We start from the raw sequence: 22,090 nt of genomic DNA on the forward strand, positions 1-22,090 counted from the left end.
CGTGGGAAATTTGGAACACTTTTCCTACGCATACCAATTTGTGGCTTTTTGTCACTTTTTTATCACAAAACTTAGATCCTTTCTTGTTCGTCGGAATTTCGTAGGAAAGGTGTCGGTATTTTCGTTCGTAGGAAATGCGTTGAAAATTTTGGTAAAAGTAGTAACAGTTTTTTTATAAGTTTTTTAGTAGTGTTTTTTTCTTTTCAAATAAGTTTTTGGTAGGAATATCACAAAACTAAGATCTTTTCTAGTAGTATTTTTTTCTTTTCAAATAAGTTTTGTTTTGGTTTTTCTTATATATCAAACTAGGTTATCACCCACGATTTCTTCCCAGGCTCGAACAAGTTACTTATATTAAAAACTATTTATAATTAAAATCATACAAAAAATTTGACATATGAATGTCTTCGCTAAAAAAAGAGTTATAATTTTTTTATAAACTTAGTCACGGGTTAAGGCCACGAGTCAACTTTAGATGAAAAGATAAGGTTTTGAAATTCTCAATGGTTCAGGTTATTTTAGAACAACACACAAACTCACAAGTTTAACAATAGTAGATTGATCTACACCTAAATATTGAAGATCATAAAGTCGTGTAAGCAATGGCCATTTGGGTTATGGTGTCTAAATATACCTTTATATTCACGTAATTGAATTCCTGTATTCAAAGTCCATAGTTCACCTATCCAGGTCTGTATTCAATGTCCATAGTTCACCTATCCACATCTCTAGAAAATGTAGTTTTAAGACTTGCTCGAATGCCTAGAGTTAGACCTAATAATCCAAATTTTATATCAAAAAATACCATGTGGAGATTGACTATAACTTTCATGGGTATATTGTTAAGTCAATATAAGTTAACCAAATTTGGGTCTGATGTAAGAGTTTCTTTGTCAGTCTTGTTAATCATGCTATACCTTGTATATAAAAGTCAGTTTTCATTTTAACAGAATACACAACTACTACTTATAAAGAGTAGCAACTCAAATTATCGGTCTTAAATCAAATTTCCTGATATCAATTTCAAAAGCAAGATCTAAACCCGATGTTTTACCTTACTTAACTGTTGGCTACACCATCAAATGAAACATTCTTTATTCAACATGGTTGGAAAAGGTTGAAACATTCTGCAAATAAGACAGTGAATTACAAATATTGAACCATTATACCCAACTTCAACAGGTATACAATACAAGGGAAAGAAATAAGATAAAAGAGTAGATATATGTTTTGTTAAGAATGAGCTCGGTGCCAACTGATACCGGTACCAAAAATACCGGTACAAAAAATCTCAAAAAATGGGTACCGGTACCGAAAATACTCCGTACGGTATGATTCGGTAGCAGTATTTAAAGGTAAAAACCGATGAATAGCGGTACCAAAAACGCAAAATGTCGATACCAAAAATCGATTCAGTTCGGGAAATTCAGTAACTAGTACCGGTACCATTATTGTCCATATTCAATATTTCAAGAATAGAAATTTAAAAAGAAGGAGATGAGCTCTGACATTTTGATTACATCAGCACAATAAAAAACTAATTAAACTACACTTAAGTTGACATAATATTTTACATAAAAAAATATACAACATGATTTCCTAGAAGCTAATTTATGAGATGGATTCTATAATAAAACATTTGACATAAGAAAATATTAAAACCACATTGGCATTTATCATCGAATACATGGTATGCATAAAACCACACTGAAAGCAAACCGCAGAGCAAGTGGACATCAAGCCCAACCCTTTTTATTAGTATATCATTCAACTTCCCTAACAAAAATGACGAACCGAAATAAAGATCATTAGGTGTATGAAAACATCTACACTCTTAAGAAACTATGCGTAAACTTATAAAGATAACCAAACACGAAATCTACTTATTCAATATTCAAGCTCTTCCCACGTTAGAAATTAAAATGAGTCAACATGAGAAAAATGAAATTATAAGAAATTTGTACAATATATACCATTCAAGCAACTTTGCCATAGACTAATGACAACTCTTTAAGATAAAGCATCCCATAACTGCAAAGCACACATGAGATAGCAGCAACGAAGATTATTTGAGGAGTTGAAAAGAAAAAAAAAGGCAAAAGACCATAATTGATGCTTGATAAAAAGCGTGCACGTATGTTTTCCACCATTAAATTAAATAAAAAGCGAACCCTTTTTTTACAACATTGGACTTGGATATATCAGTGTTTTGTTCATTTGTTTAGATCAATAGGCAACCGAAGACCATAATCGATGCTTGATTCACCTTACAAGTTACATTCAACTCATTGTGGATTATTGAATAATCAGTCGGAATACACAGCTTCAAACTGCTTATTTTTTCTCATAAATAATTAGATAAGCAGTTTAGCTAAGTGATTTCAAACACTCTCATAAGCTCAGAACCTGATTTTCATACTTAGTGCTTGACTACTTGTGCATTGTAGCTTCTTACACACTACAAGAAAAAAGAGCATTAGGGGCGACATCTTTAGGGGCGACATATAAAAAGTCGCCCCTAAAGGACGAATCCGTGTTTTAGCTTTGGACAACAAGTCATGGCCATAGATTAGGTAAATAATCCAATGGCTGATATTATTTTTCCCCAATCGCCCCTAATTGTGAGTTAAAACCCTTGGCGGGCTTGTTTCCCCCCATCAGACATTCTCCATTTCCCCTCCAAAGCAACACTTCCCCCTTCCCCCTCCAAACCCTACCTGCCACGCCACCAGTAGGAAGAATGCTGCCCTTCACGCTACTAGCAGCCTCTTGTTCCATCAATTTCTCAGCCTTTTGAAGCAATGTGCTGTTCAAATCGCAAGGTTTCTGTATGGTTTATGTAGGTAAGAACCCTAATCGCTTTAATCCTTAAGATTGATGTTCAAATCACAATTATTTAGTGTTTTTTGGTGTTCAAATCATATGTATTCCGTGTATTCTGTGTATTCTGTTGTTAAAATCACAATTAGGGGGGATGATCTTATGGTCTCGCTTTTCATTTGTTTTTTCAAAGTTACAGAGTGCCTCCACAAGCAAGCTTTTTTCAGTTGAGATATGACACCACATTTAAATTTTCTAGTTAGAGGATTAAAAAAATAAATATTTTATTGGTGTATTTGATTTTTTTTCAACCGTATCACATTATTTGATTTTTGTTATGAGTTTTTTCGGTCAATTTTAAATTCCTGTACATTAGAAAAAATAAGTGACTAAGAGTTAAAGGAAATTATATATGTCATCAAATTATTTTGTCAAATGCTTATTTTTTTTCAAACTCGTCATTATTTATGTCATTCTTTGATGTTAATTAGCTACTGTTGAGTTATTATATTACAGACTTCAATCTCATATTTTGTATTTGGATTAGTTTGAAGGCAGTCACCCACTCAAGGCCTCGAGCATTTGTCATGCACCACTAAAAGGTTAGTAAATCAAGTTCTTTCTTGCTCTCCATTTGCTCTGTACACATGTTTTGATTGCGTTATTTTTATCGCTTTAGATAGTGGTTAAATTTAGCATACTTACTCTAACATATCACTAACTGACTGTTTTCCCTGGTCTATTTGACCCATGTAGACTTGTCCATATTGTGCACCCATTGACGAAAAATCATGGATCCGCCACTGTTGCAAACCATGATCTCCTGATTCATTTTACATCATTATTGTTATTTATTTTGTTTAGATGGTCAGTATATTGAATTTTATCAGTACTTATACATCATTATTGCAAACCATGATCTCCTAATTCATTTCGTTTTGGTCGATTTTTCGGTTCGGTTTCGATTTTTTCATTTCTTTGTTTCGTTTTGGCCGATTTCGATTCGGTTTTTTTTTGTTCCGTTTCGATCGGTTTTTCCAAACTGTTTTCGATCTTTTCAGTTTTTTTTTTCGTTTTGATTGTTTCGTTTCGGTTCATTTTTTGGTTTTTGGTTTCGTTTTGGTTAGTAAAAAGATAGAGTTTGAGTCCCAAAGTGAACCCAACATAGAAGACGAATTTGGAGAAGGTAGTTCGTCACAAGTGAATGAAGTTCAAGTATTTGAAAAGGTGTTTGGTGCTCGACGCGGGCATTATATAGGTATGGGGCGTAAACCTTCACTATCTAGATTCGCACCACCGAGTTGCGTTGGTCCTCATGAGAAGGAGCAAACACCTCCAGCACTTACAGAGGTAAAGTTGGATCAACCTTAATATGTTAAATGTTGGATTTCTTAAGTGTGTTACAGTCGTCCCTTTCATAACCCTAGGTGTCCCATCTTCTTAATATGCCTGTTAGATCTCTGTTTTATGCTTTTATTCTTTGTACATTTGGTTGTTTATGATACTGCTAGTGATTAACTAGTGGATCTGATTTGGTAAAATTTGGGTTTTTGTGTTTGTATTTGCTGGATCTTTGTTTCATGCTTTTGATAATGTTAATTAGGGTTTTATCTGCTTAGTTTGAATTCTTGTTTGATTATGTTTCAGGTTAATTTAGATGTAGGATGAATTGTTGCTTTGGTTTTAATATTATTAGGATTTTTGTATGCATTGCAAAGAAAAGATTTTTTACAAGTTTTTTGAAGTTGAAAGAGGTGAATACCTAGTTGAGGTTATCTAACAAAGATCCAGCAAATACAAACACAAGTTTAATGTTTAATATCATCTATTTAGTACCGATTTGGTTAAAAGTTGGATGTCTTAAGTATGTTATAGTGGGCTCAGGTTTAATGACCCATTTGGTTAATGTTGTGCTTGGAAATATGTAGTTTGTTTGAACTTATAATCTATATTTTATTTTGTAGGATTTTCTTGATGGTTTGTTTGAAAACGAAAGTTTTTTAGAACGCCTCTCAAAATTCATGAACTCTAAGAAGGCTTCAAAGAATGGCAATGAAGACAACATGGATGAGGATCAAGAATGATGAAAAAAAGAAACTTGATGTTTATTATGTTTTATTTTAGACTTATAACTTAACTAGAAACGTGAAATGTGAAACGTGATGTTATTATGGCTTATTTTTGATTTGATATTGGTTTTATGTTTGGGTTAGAATGGCTGGGTATGTCTCGAAAAGAACAACAGGTTTTGGTATTTGAAAAAACGGCAAAAAAATAGAAAACAAAAAAATCTAGTTTTTCCAGGAATGGACTTTTAGAGGCAACAAAAGTCGTCCCTAAATGTATAAGCGTGAGGTCATATGCTGATGTCATCAATGAACTTTTAGGGTCGACAATTGTCGCCCCTAAAGATTCAACACCATTATCGACAACAATTGTCGTCCCCAAAGGTCAATAGTGACGAGGCATTAGGGTCGACATTTTAGCAGCGACATGTCGCCCCTAATACCTTTAGAGGCGATTTTCTGTATCAATAGGGGCGACAATTGTCGCCCCTAAATCTCTGATTTCTTGTAGTGACACCACGCAAGCAATGGCTGAAAAAAGTAAGAAATTATAAGATGAATATAAATATTAAACCAATCTATTATTACCTCTTTAATAAAAATAATTTGCAAGCATGTTGTGACGATTACTAGAAAATGAAGTGTCGAGAATACCTTTAGTAGTTTGAGACCTGGTAGAAGTGCAAAACAATATATTACTAAATTTGAGGATAGACTAACAAAAAGAACCAAGACACAATATAAATAAATACACTCCCACAAAACCCAACAATCTACTTCTTTGTCTACAAAAGCCAACACTTGAATCCTTATAACATAGTCCCACACTCCAACAAATTACTTTATGATTCATTATTCTCATTTTTGTTTTCAAGATCACAATTATGGATTCAATTTCAATGCAAGTTAATACTCAATTGACATTCCAAATCTTATTCAAACACCAATTTTTTTAACTTTAAGCTAACATTCCTACCTTTTTCAGCATAACAAACTAACAGTTAATAGTGTCGAAACGCATAATGTTATCGAAATTGAAGTCAAGATGTAAATTGTTTAAAACTTAAACCTAACTTAAAACTAACATCCGTATCTTCTTGAACATAATAAACTCCCTTAATAGCGTCGAACTCATCACGATATCGAAATTGAAGTTCAACTATAGATATATACAAATTTACACCTAACTTAAAACTAACATTTTTGTGTCCTTCAACATGACAAACTCATCTGAATATGTTTATCAAAATACCACTACCGACACTCAAATGGTCAATTTCTACATTAAAAATGTCAAAACTTTATAGCAAAGAAAATAATTATAGAAGGTATAAAATAAAATAAACGTATTTTTAGATTTTACAAAGCCCTAATTTTAGGTGAGATAGATGAAGATTGAAAGAAAACGAATGCACAAAGTCAATAATCATCCAAAAAAAACACATAATTAATCTTATGCAATATTGAAAATCACAGTAATTTTAGAAAACAAAGGAACATGGCTTCGATTGAGCTTCAAATCAATAAGAACATACATCACGATACATAAAACAAAAACATACAAATAATAAGAAGAAACGTTGTACTTTGGAGAATAAGCTAGACGATTTTGGTAAGGAGAACAACTCTGCGAAATTGAAGATGAAGGAAGCACCGATCGAATGCTAGGATTGTCCGTAGCAAATGATGAAATTGAATCCAATCAAATCAGACTTTTTGTCGCAAAAGATGAAATCAGACCCAATTGAAGATGACGGCTTGTTTCTCACAAAAAATGAAATTGAGTTAGGGATTATCGCAAACAGATGATTTAAACCTAGACGAAGATTGAAAAGGTAGAAGAATTATCATAGAAAGATTGCTCACTGCCGACTTCAATTGAAACGTGGTAAAGTTTTGTGCGTATGAGGGGATGTTGGATTTGTTATTGTTTTAGAAGGTTTACATTGCCGGGTCAAAAACTGGGTGTGGGCACCGCGTGTCTGTCCATATACAAATAACTTTTACCCATTAGTTTTCCTGCCTAAACCTAGCTGTGGTTGCATTAGAAGATGCCATGTGGCCCTAATTTCTTTCATTTATTATATATAATAAAAATAGATTAATAGAATACTTACTTAAAATTAAATTACATAACATAAAATTAAATTTATATAATAAAAAAACCTGATAAAAACATAGGTAGAATTCAACATAGATAATAAAATTACAACAAATAATTTAAAAACACACCTAAACCTAAAAATAATAAATATAGTAAAATAAAATAAAAATACCTAAATCCAAACCTAAAAGATTGAGTCAAACGAGAAGGACGAGTCCATTGAGTGTCATCCTGAATTTTTAGTTGGCCAAAAACCTTTTCGAAAGTCGTGTTCCATTCATCTGTCCATGTTAAGTTTCGCTAGAAGGAGGAGGTTTTGTAGGGAGGATAGGTTGCACAAGAAGCGTGGGTCATGTGGGGAGGAATACTGGTTGCAATGGACATTAAGGGTTTGTAGAGGAAACCAGTGGCACTAGATGCCGATGGTTTATATGGCTCAACATAGACGGTTTAAGAGGAAATAGATATCCTCCACGCATTTTTTATTAGACGTAGGTTGAGTGTAGTATATTTTCAATGAGAGTGTAGTAAAATTTGAAAGTAAAAGTGAAATGAGTGTGTTGAATTGTTAAAATGGTTAGGAGTTTTAAGTTTAAAGAAATTAATTATTTTTACATTACCATTGGAATAAAAGATTGTATTTTCTTAATTCACATGACTTTGGGCCCCACGATTACCGTTTGAAATGGTCCACAACTTTGGACATGGGCACTCAGACCCATGCCCTCCGAAGTCCATGTATTGCTCGTCCAAAACATCGGTTTGGAATTCCAAACAGCTCCACGCAAGTGCGTTGGAGGTGCTCTTAGGTTGCCTGATATAGAGACTAGATAGGAAATACGATGATAGAAGAGCGTGGAGAAATAATACATCTATCTATCTTATTTAATTATTTATATTGTTAATTAACTTGTAAATTTTGCAATGATCGTATAAAACAAGCATACATGTTTACATAATAATACAACAAAAAACACAGTTTTGGAATTTATTCTTACTTTCATTTGAATAATAACTCTATATTACAAATGAGAAAATGGAAATCGAAAAGCTTGAACACGTACTAGATCGGTGGAGAAGTGAAAGTTCCATCGAGCAATCCAGTTGCTATGTGCCTATAAGCCGTCTCGGTAAGGTGCACCCCGTCCCAGTTTGAATAAGTGGACGGATCCTCGCACACTTTCGACCCTATGTGACCACACCTTGCTGTGTTATTGAAATTGTATGGTCCACCCCCACCACAACAAGCACTTAAAGCATTCTCAAGTCCTGCATGTATGCATAACATTAATGCAACATTGTAGTTCACTACCAAATTTGCCATATCATAACGCAGCTCGAATTAACAAAAACCGTTGATTCATGAGACTTGATATGTATAATCGCCACTAGAAAGACATTCATCTTGGGGTGTTTTATGTCTGGCTTCTATAGTGTTGTTCAAATGGCGCATGACTTACAACTCACATGATAATAGTTCAAAAAAGACAAAAGTTAAAGTCAGCTTGAACATATTTGGCTCGAGTGTGCCGACTCGTATATATAAATTTTGAGCCCTCATCAGATCATTATAGTGAATTTACGTGTGTGTATTAGTTTATGATATATGATTACATATTATTCCACACATATAATACATACATATATAAAAAGTATATCGTACATTACGGCTTAACGTACTTCACGTACGACAACGTGCGTGATTTGTTCTATAACATGCGTGATTAATGTTTTCAATATGCGTGATTATTGTGGTTCAGCATGCGTGATTTTGGATTTTTGAGTTACAACGTGCGTGATTTTAAAATGAACGTGCGTAATTACCTGTCGTACGTGATGTATATTAAGCCGTAATGTACGTTAACCTTCCTCTCTCTCTCTCTATATATATAGTGGAGGGTTCAAATGAGAAGAATTTTTTTGTAGAAAGAAAAAAGAATAAGTTTCAACCAATAAAAATGCTTCATTTTACTTCATTTAATATTTGCATTTAATTTTAATATAAGGGTATATTGGTAAACTTACATAAATCATTAATTTGTATTCTTCCACTTTAATAACTAACTAAATTAAATTTGTAACGTCTTTTCAAAATATATACTTTTTCCAAATTAAAAAAACAACTTAATTTAAAGTGTAGAATAAATTACTAATTGTGTAGGATAAATTACGAGTTGTGTAGGATATATTTCGAGGCGTGTAGGATAAATTTCGACTGTGTTTGATAAAATTCTATAATGTGTAGGGTATATGTAGGAAAATTTTGATATATGTAGGTTTTGTAGATTATATGTAGGATAATTAATAATTAGTTGACTAATTAATTAAAGAGATAAAAGTTAATGATATGAGTTATAAATGAAATATTATTTTACTAATATACCCTTTCTTCTTTTTCTTCTCACATTAAATTTTTTCTCAAATGAATCTTCCTATATATATATATAGCGGACCGCTAGAATGAGAACAACCTCGAGTTGCAAGAACCGCGAGAACCACACCGTACGGGGCGAGGTGGACCAAATTTTTTTTTTCAAAAACGTAGATGCATGTATTATAAACACATTCGTAAAAAAAATTTAAAAAAAAATGCCGCGCGTGTAGTTTTTTACACCACAAGTTTATGGTTTACGAGTCCCGTAAATTTACGGGACTCGTAAACCACAAACTTGTGGTGTAAAAAACTACACGCGCGGCATTTTTTTAAAAAATTTTTTTACGAATGTGTTTATAATACATGCATCTACGTTTTTGAAAAAAAAAAATTGGTCCACCTCGCCCCGGATCAAGTAGTTCTCGCGGTTCTTACAACTCGAGGTGGTTCTCATTCTAGCGGCCCCCTATATATATATATATATATATATATATATATATATATATATATATATATATATATATATTCAAGTACACTTAAGATATTTATTCAAGTACATATTAGAACAGTGGCGGAGTTTGACCAAAAGTTTCGAGGGGGCGTAAAGTGATGAGACTCAAAAATTTTTTTCCTATCGTTATGTTTTGGGACGGGTCGGGTTGGCTATTCGTTTCAAGTCGGGTCAAATAATAATAGTTCCAAATAAAACAAAGTGTATATTTAACAAACTACCCATCATTTATATACAAAGTTTATAAATATTCGGGATATACAATTTAAGAAAAATAATCGGGGGGCGATCCTATATAATTTTAAAATTTTCGGACGAAAAATCGGAACTTATACACTTCAAACCGAAACATTGGGGTGGACGGATACACCCCCGGGCACCCACAATACTTCGCCACTATATTAGAATGATTTTTGTTTTGATATCCATGTTACAATCTTAGATAAACACACCAATAACTTAATTTTTTATTAATTAATTCTCACAATATTTATAGTTATCCAAAACCCGTCCACTACATGGAAGTGTGTTTATATAAAAGTTTTAAATGAGTATAAATCTTGGAAACCATTTTGTTCGGTGATTATAAGAATTAGTGAATACAATTTTTTTAAGCAACGAAATTTATAAGTATATTTATACGTGAATGACTGTTAAAAGATAAGATAAAGCAGTAGATGCATGTAAAAGCTTACGTAGATGATGTGGAATGTGGAATAAGGCCTTTGCGGCACCATAGTAATCTGCATAAATGATTCGAACTCGTGGGTATTTTTGCCTTAGCGTCTCCAAAGCTAGCTTTAGCTGAGTGTTGTGATATTTGGAGAATGCATTGTATGCTTTCAAACATCCGTTTCCATCGTACGCTGTTTTGTTTTGAGTTTCGAACAAGGTCAGGTAAATTGCCGAGCATCCTATTGGGAAATTCCCCGGCACCACAACCTCCTTCGCACCTTCTTCGATCACTATCTGTGAAACATTGTTCATAAGCCTACATAGATCATTCATACACGTATATATAACGATAGAGAAACACAAAAACAATATATGTTTCTTGAATACGCTTACGCTGGTGGCAGATATGATTGTTTCCACAACCAAAGGTACCATTCTTTTTAACTTTGTAATGGTTCCACCCAAGAAAAATGCATAATTGTAGTCATTGCCACCAATCTCTCCCATCATAAAGAGTGATCTCTTAAAGTAGCTATCACACTCTGTGATACAAAAAAATATGATGCACGCTATCAATAATAAAGTTAATGGTTTGATAAAATCAGGGTAAACGTTATCAAAATTTAACCAAGTTTGTCTAAATGTTATTAAATTTAGTCATCTAATTTTCTTTTTATTATTTTTTTGGTTTCTTCATATTAACTAAACTTTAATTTATTGTTCTAATAGTGTGTAATTATCAGGTCTTCAATAAGGCGGTAAATAAACCGAACCTTTAGCGAACAGTTCGTAAACCTTTTGGTGGGAAGTTCGTGTATGTTCGTTCGTTTAGTTAATGAACGAACACAAACAAGAAATTATGTTCGGTTAGTTAACGAACACAGACAAATGTATCGTTCGTTCAATTGCGTTCGTGAACGTTCGGTACTTGAGCATTCGTTCATGTTCGTTTGTTTATGTTGTTCATTAAAGATTCTTTTATCTAAACTTTTTATATTCTTTAATTTTTTTATTTATCTAATTACTCGAATAGATAAAATAGGAAACTTTATCTCCACCTTATTTATGTTCCATTCCACTTTCCTTCTCATTATTAACATTGAAAAATACTATCGACATTCGTTCAAGGATTAGGGCTTCAAGGTCTAGCGTCGCTCCCTTTCACCATCCATCTATAGCCACTACCGTCTTCGCTGATTTTATCTATGTTTTCGAAGTGTTCGTGAACACGTTCCTTTACTTAATGAACGAACACGAACAATAAATCTCGTTCGGTAAGTGTTCATGAACCGTTCGTGAACACATAATATCCTTAACGGAAGAACACTAACAAGGCCTTTTGGTGTTCGTTCGGTTCATTTACAACCCTAGTCTTCAAGTTACCACTTTTTTTTCTATTTTTTTATTTTCTTTGAATGCTTACATGGATATTATTTATATTGGGTGGATCTTATAAAATCAAAACATATTTAAAAAAATGTGTTTTTTAATTATACACGCTTAAAAAATATAGTTTTATGATTTTAAAATATTATAAATGTTTCCTAAACTTAAAACTTATTGTTTTATAAATTGTACAACAAAAATGGAATCTTTAATTTTTTTCTAATTGAAAAATCCATGTCATTATTTATATTTTCCACATCATATTAAACATTAAAAAATTCTAATGAAAGCTAACGCATCATCACTGATGACCTGATAATTACATAGTATTATAATAGCAAATGAAACTTCAGTAATTTTAGAGAGACAAAAAAATGTTTCAGTAACTTAATTAGAAGAGCTGGCAAATTAGTTACATTTCCAGAAAGTTACACCATAAAACTAATATATGTCAGTGAGAAAGGAAATAAAAGGCTCTCACTATTCTCACACCCTTATATCTTATTCTCACATTTTTTACTTCATCTCTCTTTATATATATCTTTGTATATAGAGAAAGATAGAGGAAAGTGATGTGTGAATATTAACTCTCAAATAAAAACATGTCACAACACGAGACATGATGGAATCACTATCCTTAGAGGATAATTAACCCCCACTATAAGACCATGTGTAGTGTTTTAGGTGAATAATGCCCCTACCTTTGTGCGTTTTCCGCCATGTGGCAGTACAGTCAGTAAGGAGAATTATTGAGCGTTTTTCTAAAATGGGTGTAGTGGGGATGTGGGTATTGTGTTAAAGGGTGTAAATAATTAAATAAATATAAAAAAAATCAACAAAAAAACCTGTTGGATTAAAAAAAGGGAATCTTAAATACTATTGGCCAAACACATATGCTGAAGGCGTCGTTTAAAACACGCCAAGGGAAATTTTTTTCAAAAAAATCGCAAAATAAAACGCCCCATGTAATGGGTCTTCGGCGTCATTAGGCGTTTTTTTTTTTAATTTAAAAAAAAAAAACGCTCCACTACACATGGTCTAACCGTTGACGAGACAATTGGCTAAGAGTATAAGAATGACTAAGATCCTCTGGGACCTCCTAGAGTCTAGAGAATGAAGGCAATGAACCAACAAGACTCTAGCTAATGGACAAAATTTGCTTTGTCATTATACGAAGAAGAATGGGAAGAGATGTGTTAAAATGAAAGTCTTGGGTTATGACTTCTAGTCTTGAAGTCCCAACATGTGTAGCATTCATGAAGAGTACACAATGATTCACAAATAACCAGCGTTGACCAATGCTGGTCACAGTTTAAGGGCGTTTCAATGCTTTAACTTCCATTTGGAACGATCAACAATATATATATATAGGGTATAGAGTAAGGTTACTGTAAAAAAGACCAAAAGTGTGAGAAAGGTAAGAAAGAATCTCAGCAATTAGATCTAAATTAATTGAAAAGGGTAAACAAGTAATTTTATCATTAATTCAATTAATTAAAAACTTTCCATAACCGCCACCTTAATTATAGGAAGTATATAACACCGCCACCGAATGGTGTTATTCAGTAAGTATATAACACCATTCAGCAAGTATATAACACCATTCAGTAAGTATATAACACCATTCAGCAAAGATATAACACCATTCGGCATTCAGCAAGTATATAACACCATTCAGTAACTATATAACACCATTCAGCAAGTATATAACATATATAACACCATTCAGCATTCAGCACGTATATAACACCATTCAGCAAGTATATAACACCATTCAGCAAGTATATAAACCATTCAGCAAGTATATAACACCATTCAACAAGTATATAACACCATTCATTGACTAAACATCTGATCGAAACATATTTTTTTCTCTATATAAGTATAGCAATATGGTAGTCATATTAAAGATAAAAAACGCTCGTTATTATGGTGTAATTTTTTTTAAAAAAAGTTACCTATAAAAAGTTATTGACATTTAAAAAAGACGGGGGGAAGTTACATGTGCATTACCTAATTTCTAGTGGGTTTAAAAGACTATATTGCCCCTAGATATTTCAAATCAGTTCAAATTAATGAAAATATTTTACAATTTGGTACCTATTGATCTCAACCATTAGATCAAAAGATCTAATGGCTGAGATTCTTTCTTACCCTTCTCACACTTTAGGCCTTTATATATAGTGTGAGGTTCATTGGTGAAGACTAAAAAATTGGGAAACCGGAGAACACTCTTAAAAATTTAACTTAACATGTTAAAAATTAATTTTTAAACATCTTTTTCGGCACTTCACCTTATATATACTTGTAGAAACATTTTTAATAAAAAAAATCAAAAACTAAAAAAATTAAAAAAAGGCTAAATTTTTTTTTTTTAGAAAAATTATTTTTTTTATTTGACTGGTTTCTCCTCATTTTTATAAAGAAAAGCGCTGAATTTTTTTTTAAAAAAATTGATTTTTAACATGTTAAGTTAATTCTAGGAAAAATTACAAGTTTTGTCCTTTATCTTTATATCACATTTCGGGCGGTGTCCTTTTTAACGAATGTTGACAGGCGGTGTCCTTTACTAGGTATTTTGTTACAAGTTTAGTTCTTTACACCTAATCCAGTTAAAAAACCCTGTTAATTGTTGACAGACGGTGTTCTTTACTAGGTATTTTGTTGCAAGTTTAGTCCTTTACCTAGATATTTTGTTGCAAGTTTAGTCCTTTACACCTAACAATTAACAGGGTTTTTTAACTGAGTTAGGTGTAAAGGACTAAACTTGGAACAAAATACCAAGTAAAGGACACAACCTGTTAACATTCGTTAAAAAGGACATCGCCTGAAAAATAGTATAAAGATAAAGGACAAAACTTGTAATTTTTTCTTAATTCTATAAGATATAACTGTTTTTTAAACATTTTTTTATATTTCTAGTTTTTGATTTTTTTATTAAAAATGTTTCTACTTGTATTTATAAGAAAAAGCATCGAAAAAAATTTAGAAAAAAAATAATTTTTAACATGTTAAGTATAATTTTCTAAGAGTGTTCCCCCATTCCCCACTTTTTTAGTGTTCTCCAATGAACCCTCCCATATATATATATATATATAGGGGATGGTTCAAACGAAAACCACTTTTATTGTGAAATCTCGAAAACTAATTAAAAAAAGCCTAAAAACACACCAAAAAACTTTTCTTTTTCAATTTTTTTATAAAAATCGCAGGTTTTTTTATATAAATTTTTTTTTTCAAAAAAAAAAAAATTGTAGTACACATATGTAGTACATATACCAGTACAAAAAAAAATTATATATAAAAAATTGCGAAAATTATTATGCAAAAAAATAAAATTGGTATGTTTTTTTGGCTTTTTTAATTAGTTTTCGAGTTTTCACAATAACTAGTGGTTTCATTTGAACCTTCCCCTGTATATATATATATATATATATATATATATATATATAGGTTAAGGATCATTACAGAAGACTAATTATTGCGAGAACAAAAAGAACAACTCTAAATCACAAAAATTTTGGGATTTAAGGTTCATATTTCTTGAATTTTATGTTTCTTACATTCATATGTGTATTATATATACATAAAAAAAATCATATATTTTTCCCTACACATAGTCTACATACATGTAGGTAATTTAGCCTACACATAACCTACATGTGTGTAGGTTATTTAAAAACTGAAGATTTTTCCTATTTTGTTTTAAATTCTAGTGTGAGAAACAATAAATCTTACATTTATAACATTTTTATTTACTTTTTAGGTTTTAGGATTGAAAAAATGAGTGATTCATTTTGTTCTGTGTGTTCTTGCAATATTTAGTGTTCTGCATAGAACCTTCCCCTATATATATATATATATATATATATATATATATATATATATATATATATATATATATATATATATATATATATATATATATATATATATATATATATATATATTTGTTATTAGGACTATATTACAATGAGAAAAACTATATCCAACAGTAATGGTATTCTAACCTTTGCATAACTGAATCAAGGTGTTAATAATAATAATAATAATAATAATAATAATAATAATAATAATAATAATAATAATAATAATAATAATAATAATAATAATAATAATAAAATAATAATAATAATAATAATAATAATAATAATAATAATAATAATAATAATAATAATTACCTTGTTTGGTGGTGCACATGCTTGACTTAAGTCGCTTGAACCAGCCCAACTGGATGTTTAATGAATCATTGGTCCAAAGAATCCCTCCAATGCCTTGGTCATAGAAAAATTGTGCATCCAGTGCAGTAGCTCCAGCAACAGCAAAATTAACTCCATGTTTAGCTTTAGACTTCAAGCTTTTGGCAACTTGTAGATAAGGAGGTAAGTATGGTAGGCCATATTTCTCAGCTGTGAGCATCATGTAAAACAAAATTATAGGAAACTAGGCATAAAACAAAAATGATCCTAGAAACAAGGTAATAATTAAGTAATCTTTATACCGATGAAATCAATAATAAGGCGCCCATTGGAGCAACGACCAGTTGGATGATTAAAGAAAGTTTCACCATACGGTAGACTTCCAATAACCGGATTTGCTAGTGCGCCAGAATGGAGGAGGTTTCCGGTATCCGCAATGGAATCACCAAAGCTAAAGATTTTGTCATACCCTGATGAAGTTGAAGCAGAAAGTCTTGTATGGACACAAAAGAAAAGAAAGAAGAGAGTTACCATGTTCATAATTTCAAATGAAGTCTATGTTTTGGGAAAGAAACAAGTAAATAATAGTGTGATGTGGAAATAGTTATAGCGGTGCCTTTGGCAATGTACGTACTGCCTGAAACTTAATAAGCCAACCTACCAACCCAACTGTCCACCCACAATAATATTATCAAATTCAACTATAAACTCCCTTTTTACAGAGGTTTGTTTGTGGTTGTAGTAATCAGTCATAGCTAAAACGTACACCTCTATTTATAGAGATGTGTTGACAGCTAAAAACTGATAAAAAAAAAAACCTCGATTAGACTAAAGCTCTAGTAAATAGATCAAAAGTGGTCTCAAACATGTTAATAGTGATGAGGAACAAATAAACAAGGGCGGACCCCGTTGAAAAAAAAAATTAATGTATTTTCGAGATAAAAATCTTGACCGCACCCTTTGAAAATTTGATTAAACCCTTCATTCGCATCGCCAGAAAATAATTGCTGGATCCGCCACCGCAAAAAAGTGAATTGAGTCACGTGTTAGTAAAAAGATGAGAAAACAAAAAATCAACGATTGATTTGACAATTTCAATAACATTAAATGTAGCCACCAACCCACTTGTTCAAGCCTTTTTTATGTCTGAAATAAATACTTCCTAAGGTTCGGGGTGTGCTACCGCCGCTGCCACATCATCATTTTTAGCGCGCCGTACCCATCCCCTGCTCGCCAAAGGCGGGGGCGCCATCGATCCTCCGCCAGCCCAGCAACAAACACTATTGGCAACTGCAGGTAGGACCCATTGTTTTCAGCCAACTAATTTTTTTCTCTTTATTTTTTGTTTTTTTATTCTGTTTAATAGGAGGCTTTATGTTGGTATGAGCTTTCTAATTCTCACTTACAAGAGATGAACACTCAACAAAAGCAATCAACGATTTTATTATTGATCACTGATAATTGAGAGTACATGAAAAGAAAATAACAACCAAGACTATTATAAATATCAACGTAACAAACAGCTACCTCCTAGAAACTAGAAAGATCCAAAATACTCGCACAACTTGCAACAGCCTCAAACGGCTTTATTGAACTCAACGAACAATCACGTGCATGCATAAAACCGGGAAGAGAACTTTAATTACTTTCAACACCCTCCCTTAATTCAAGTTCTCTTACACCCAACATTTCTCTAAACTTCACAAACTTCTCTTTGCATAAGGCCTTAGTGAGTAAATCTGCCATTTGATCATCAGTTCCACAATACTCAAGTGCTACCTGCTTCTGATTAACCATATCCCGAATGAAATGATGTCTCAATTCAATGTGACTGGACCTCCCATCTTGAACTGGATTCTTGGACAAATGAATAGTTGAACGATTATCACACCATATGACTGTACGCTCATTCTGAACAATCTCTAGATCCCTTAGAATCCTTCTCAACCAAATTGCTTGACATGCTGCTCCAGCAGCTGAGATGTATTCAGCCTCAGTAGTGGACAGTGCAATGGACTGCTGCTTCTTTGTAGACCAGGACACAATACCACTTCCAAGAGAAAAAGTGTAAGCAGATACACTCTTTCTATCATCTAAGCATCCAGCCCAATCACTATCAGTGTATCCCTGCAACTTCACAGCCACATTCTTCTCATAGCATAGACCATATTGAAGAGTACCAGCTACATACCTTAGAATTCTTTTGGCAGCCCCAAAATGATTCTTACTAGGAGTTTACATGAACCTGGATAGAACATTCACTGCAAAACTAATATCAGGTCTCGTATGCTGCAAATACATGAGACCTCCAATCAAACTCCTGTATGTCAGTACATCAGCAGGCTCACAATCATCATCTTTCTTGTGCTTTTCATTCGTATTCATAGGAGTGCCTTCTTTACAACCAGTCATTCCAAACTTCTCAAGTAATCCTTCAGCATATTTGCATTGCCCAACAAAAAGTCTCTAATCGTATTAATATACTTCTAGCCCAAGGAAAAGTTTAACAAGACCCAAATCAGTCATCTCAAACTCATTCATCATGCCTTCTTTGAACTCCTGCAAATGACTACTGCTGGAACTAGTGTAGATGATATCATCTACATACAAGCATACATAAATAATTCCTTTACTCATCACCTTCTTTACATAAAGTTTGGGTTCATTATAACTCCTAATGAACCCATGAGAGACAAAATATGCATCAATTCTAGCATACCAAGCCCTTGGGGCTTGTTTCAGCCCATATAAGGCTTTATCCAATCTATACACTTTGCTTTCCTGTCCTTCTACTTCAAATCCCTTAGGCTGATCAATATATATCTCTTCATCAAGTTTGCTATTCAGGAAGGCTGATTTAACATCTGGTTGATAAACCATCCATCCCTGAGCAGCAAAAGCAGCAAGAACTTTCCTGATTGTTTCAAACCTTGCAACCGGAGCAAATGTATCCTGAAAATCAACACCTTTTCTCTGTGAATGGGTAGCCACCAATCTGGCCTTGTACTTTATAATTTCACCATTTGGTCCCAGTTTGGTCTTGAAAAACCATTTTAGACCAACCACATTCTTGTTAACAGGAGCCTCAACAACTTTCCAAGTGTCACTCTTCTCAGTTGACTTGATCTCTTCTGTCATTGCTTCTCTCCATTCTTTCTTTACCCCTGCATCCTCAAAACACATAGGATCAATAATGTTTAATGCAAATTCACTTACCATATAGTCCTCCATAGGGGATGTCTCCTCATAAACTTCACTAAGCTGCCTTGTCTTCAGATGAGATGATGGAGAATCAACTGTAGGATCAGCACCATTGGAAGAAGAAGGACCAGGAGCTTCATCAGTCGCATTATTACTTGCTACATCATGAGATTCATTCAAACCAGAAGTATTAGCTGAACCAGGCTGCACTTCACCATAAGGGGTGTTATCGTCATTTGAAATACCAAGCAGATCATCAAAAACACTCAGATCCCATAAGTGTTTGTTTTGATTATTCTTTACTTGAGACCAGTCCTAGTGCATATCTTCAAAACACTTGATGACTCTCCTGGTGATAATCTGTTTGTTGATTGGATTATACAATCTATAACCCTTTTATGGGTAAGAATACCCAATCAAAATGCACTTGGCAGAAGTGGCTTCAAATTTGTGCTTCAGCTGACTTGGCTTTAAACCATAAGCAATACTTCTAAAGACTCTTAAATCTTCAACTTCAGGCTTTTCACCAGTCCACATATGCAACGGAGTCTTGACGTCCAATGCTTTTGTAGGAGATAAGTTTAATATATGGACAGTAGTTGAGACTACTTCAGCCGAGAAATAGCTTGGCATACCTTTAGCTTGCAACATGCATTGTGCCCTTTCCACAATTGATCTGTTCTTTCTCTCACTCACACCATTTTGTTCAGGTGTGTATGGAGTTGTGAGTTGCCTCTTAATGCCATGTAATTCACAGAAGGGATGAAACTCCTGTGAACAATACTCTTATCTTCTATCACTTCCCAAAACTTTAATAAACTTCTCACTTTGTTTTTCAACAAGAGCTTTTGAACACTTTAAATTTAGCAGAAACTTCTAACTTCTTTTCTAAATAATATACCCAAGACATTCTTGAATAATCATCTATAAAAAGAAGAAGGTACCTGCTACCATGTAACACCTTGAAAATTCATGTCCAATAATGTATGAACACGTGTCATAAGCTCTGAACGTGTGAAAGAATACTTTAGAGGGACTAAAGTTGACAAACAAGGAAACTATGTGAATATAAGGGTCCAAAGTGTCAACAATGGATAATTATATTTAAAAATAGCCCTACAAGATGTTGATACCTTCAAACGAATAAATCATGGATCATACGAAGCTAAATATGAAAGAAATTGAGAAATTACAAACCACAGGGGCTAAATGTGTCAACATGTGTAAAGAGTACCTCTGAGTGACCTTTTAGCAGACCCGAAGCTTTATAACGGTAAATTATGCTCACTAGAATATGTGATAAAAATTTCATAAAGTTTCGTTATCGTATGAGAAAGTTATGATCAAATTCGTGTACGAGGGGTTAAAAGCGTCAACGTTGAAATTCAAGGTCTTTCGGGTGATCACAAAGTTAACAAGGGACTTAACAAAGTTAGTAAAGGTGCTAAAGTCCTTAAAAATAAGGTTAGAGGACTGAAATAACAAAAATAGGACTTAGCACACGTGTGTAGGCGTACACCCGTAGTGCATTCAAAACAATAAAGTATAATCGTCGGTACGAGAGAAGTCTCGCGGCAGAATTATACTAAGTGGTGTGTCTATTAATCTTTAACCCGGCACGACCCGGACAACTGAACGCCTAACAAACATGTAATTCTTTTACAAGATTATAAGCAAATGAATTATCCCAAGTTATAAAAAGTTTTATGTCGCGGGCATTCAAATCAATTTTTAAACCTTTTCAAAATGAGTCAGTTAAATTGTATTACCAGTGTAAACTGACGTATTTTCCAAAAAGGCTAAGTGCAGGTACTACGCGTAAGAGGCTGGCCACTCCTTAGCATCAATAAAAGTCTCGCAAGCTTAGGATGCATGAAATCTGTTGAATAAAAGTTTCCTCTTTGTTTTGATCCGCCTGTGGATCTATTTCAACTGTTGTGATACTTGATATTACAACTTTATTTGGTTGAAATAAATCTATCTTTTGCTTCCGCTGTGCATTTATATTTTGTATTGTTTGACTATGACGATATCAACTACGTCACTAATCCCCTGCCGGGCCCACCGGTGACACGTGGAAAATAGGGGTGTGACAGGTTGGTATCAGAGCCAACGCTGAGTGAATTAAACACTAGCCTTTTTGCGTTTAATCTCAGTTAAATAAATGCACATTCCTTGAGTTCCGAGTCTAGACAAAGAACATAGGACAAACTCTGTTTCGTTTTGTTTTAGTTGTTCTTTATTGTATTATATATTTGTAGTTGTATCTTTGCTTATGTTTGCAGGTTAAGAATGCCGCCAAGGTTTTTGAGAGGAAGAGGCAAGGGCCATGACCATGAAGCCGGGCCTTCGCACCGGCGTACCCCATCTATCACAATGAGCACTAGCCCCCAGGAGCCGTGGAGGGTTTACGTTGAACCCGGGAGGCGATCAGTCTCCTTAAGTTCCTCACTGTCCTATTTGCATTCTTTCGGGCCGTAATCCGAAAACGAGCTCGACAACCCTCCGCCTTCCTTCATACTGTTGCAGCGGTCAAACTCGCACCATTCCTTTGGTGACCCTACCCCTGCTTTCCGGAGCTGGTTCAACCGGGCTAATTTTATTCAAGAACCCGTGGGTTTTAACCCACTAGGACCCGAGGATCACTTCTCGGGTGAAAATGACATGGATGAAGATACGGATCCCATGGAGCCTGCAACTGGGACCCCGAACCACCCCATCGAAATCTCCGATGGGTCATCTTTTCATGGATCA

The 22,090-nt window shown here is 33.5% G+C and overlaps 1 protein-coding gene and 3 long non-coding RNA genes across 4 annotated transcripts; 1 reads left to right on the plus strand and 3 right to left on the minus strand.

Moving 5' to 3' along the window:
* Positions 1-1,258: 1,258 nt before the first annotated feature.
* Positions 1,259-2,457, minus strand: LOC110937230. The gene is made up of 3 exons (XR_002590649.2): positions 2,407-2,457; positions 1,974-2,031; positions 1,259-1,776 (listed from the first exon to the last, which is right to left on the minus strand). It is a non-coding gene; the product is annotated as an uncharacterized LOC110937230 (long non-coding RNA).
* A 74-nt stretch (positions 2,458-2,531) lies between these two features.
* On the plus strand, positions 2,532-5,012 carry LOC110937228. Its single transcript, XR_002590647.2, has 4 exons — positions 2,532-2,843; positions 3,368-3,422; positions 3,577-4,170; positions 4,785-5,012. It is a non-coding gene; the product is annotated as an uncharacterized LOC110937228 (long non-coding RNA).
* A 386-nt stretch (positions 5,013-5,398) lies between these two features.
* LOC110937229 lies at positions 5,399-6,859 on the minus strand. The gene is made up of 3 exons (XR_002590648.2): positions 6,473-6,859; positions 5,541-5,557; positions 5,399-5,417 (listed from the first exon to the last, which is right to left on the minus strand). It is a non-coding gene; the product is annotated as an uncharacterized LOC110937229 (long non-coding RNA).
* A 1,064-nt stretch (positions 6,860-7,923) lies between these two features.
* Positions 7,924-16,819, minus strand: LOC110937231 (GDSL esterase/lipase At5g45910). Its single transcript, XM_022179625.2, has 5 exons — positions 16,438-16,819; positions 16,118-16,345; positions 10,944-11,092; positions 10,571-10,844; positions 7,924-8,259 (listed from the first exon to the last, which is right to left on the minus strand). The coding sequence occupies exons 1-5, from the start codon at positions 16,673-16,675 to the stop codon at positions 8,054-8,056; spliced, it is 1,095 nt and encodes a 364-aa protein (XP_022035317.1). The 5' UTR covers positions 16,676-16,819; the 3' UTR covers positions 7,924-8,053.
* Between the last annotated feature and the right edge of the window lie 5,271 nt (positions 16,820-22,090).

Source organism: Helianthus annuus, chromosome 4 (genome assembly GCF_002127325.2).
Source record: "Helianthus annuus cultivar XRQ/B chromosome 4, HanXRQr2.0-SUNRISE, whole genome shotgun sequence".
Taxonomy (NCBI): Eukaryota; Viridiplantae; Streptophyta; class Magnoliopsida; order Asterales; family Asteraceae; genus Helianthus; species Helianthus annuus.

Bases quoted from the DNA above. Each gene is read 5' to 3' on its own strand.
- LOC110937231 (XM_022179625.2), bottom strand. From the start codon at position 16,675: ATGAACATGGTAACTCTCTTCTTTCTTTTCTTTTGTGTCCATACAAGA. The intron at 11,093-16,117 runs GTAATTATTATT...TTTGTATCACAG, and splicing joins CATGTGCACCACCAAACAAG to AGTGTGATAGCTACTTTAAG. The intron at 8,260-10,570 runs GTAAGCTTTTAC...GCATACATGCAG, and splicing joins CCACATTCCACATCATCTAC to GACTTGAGAATGCTTTAAGT.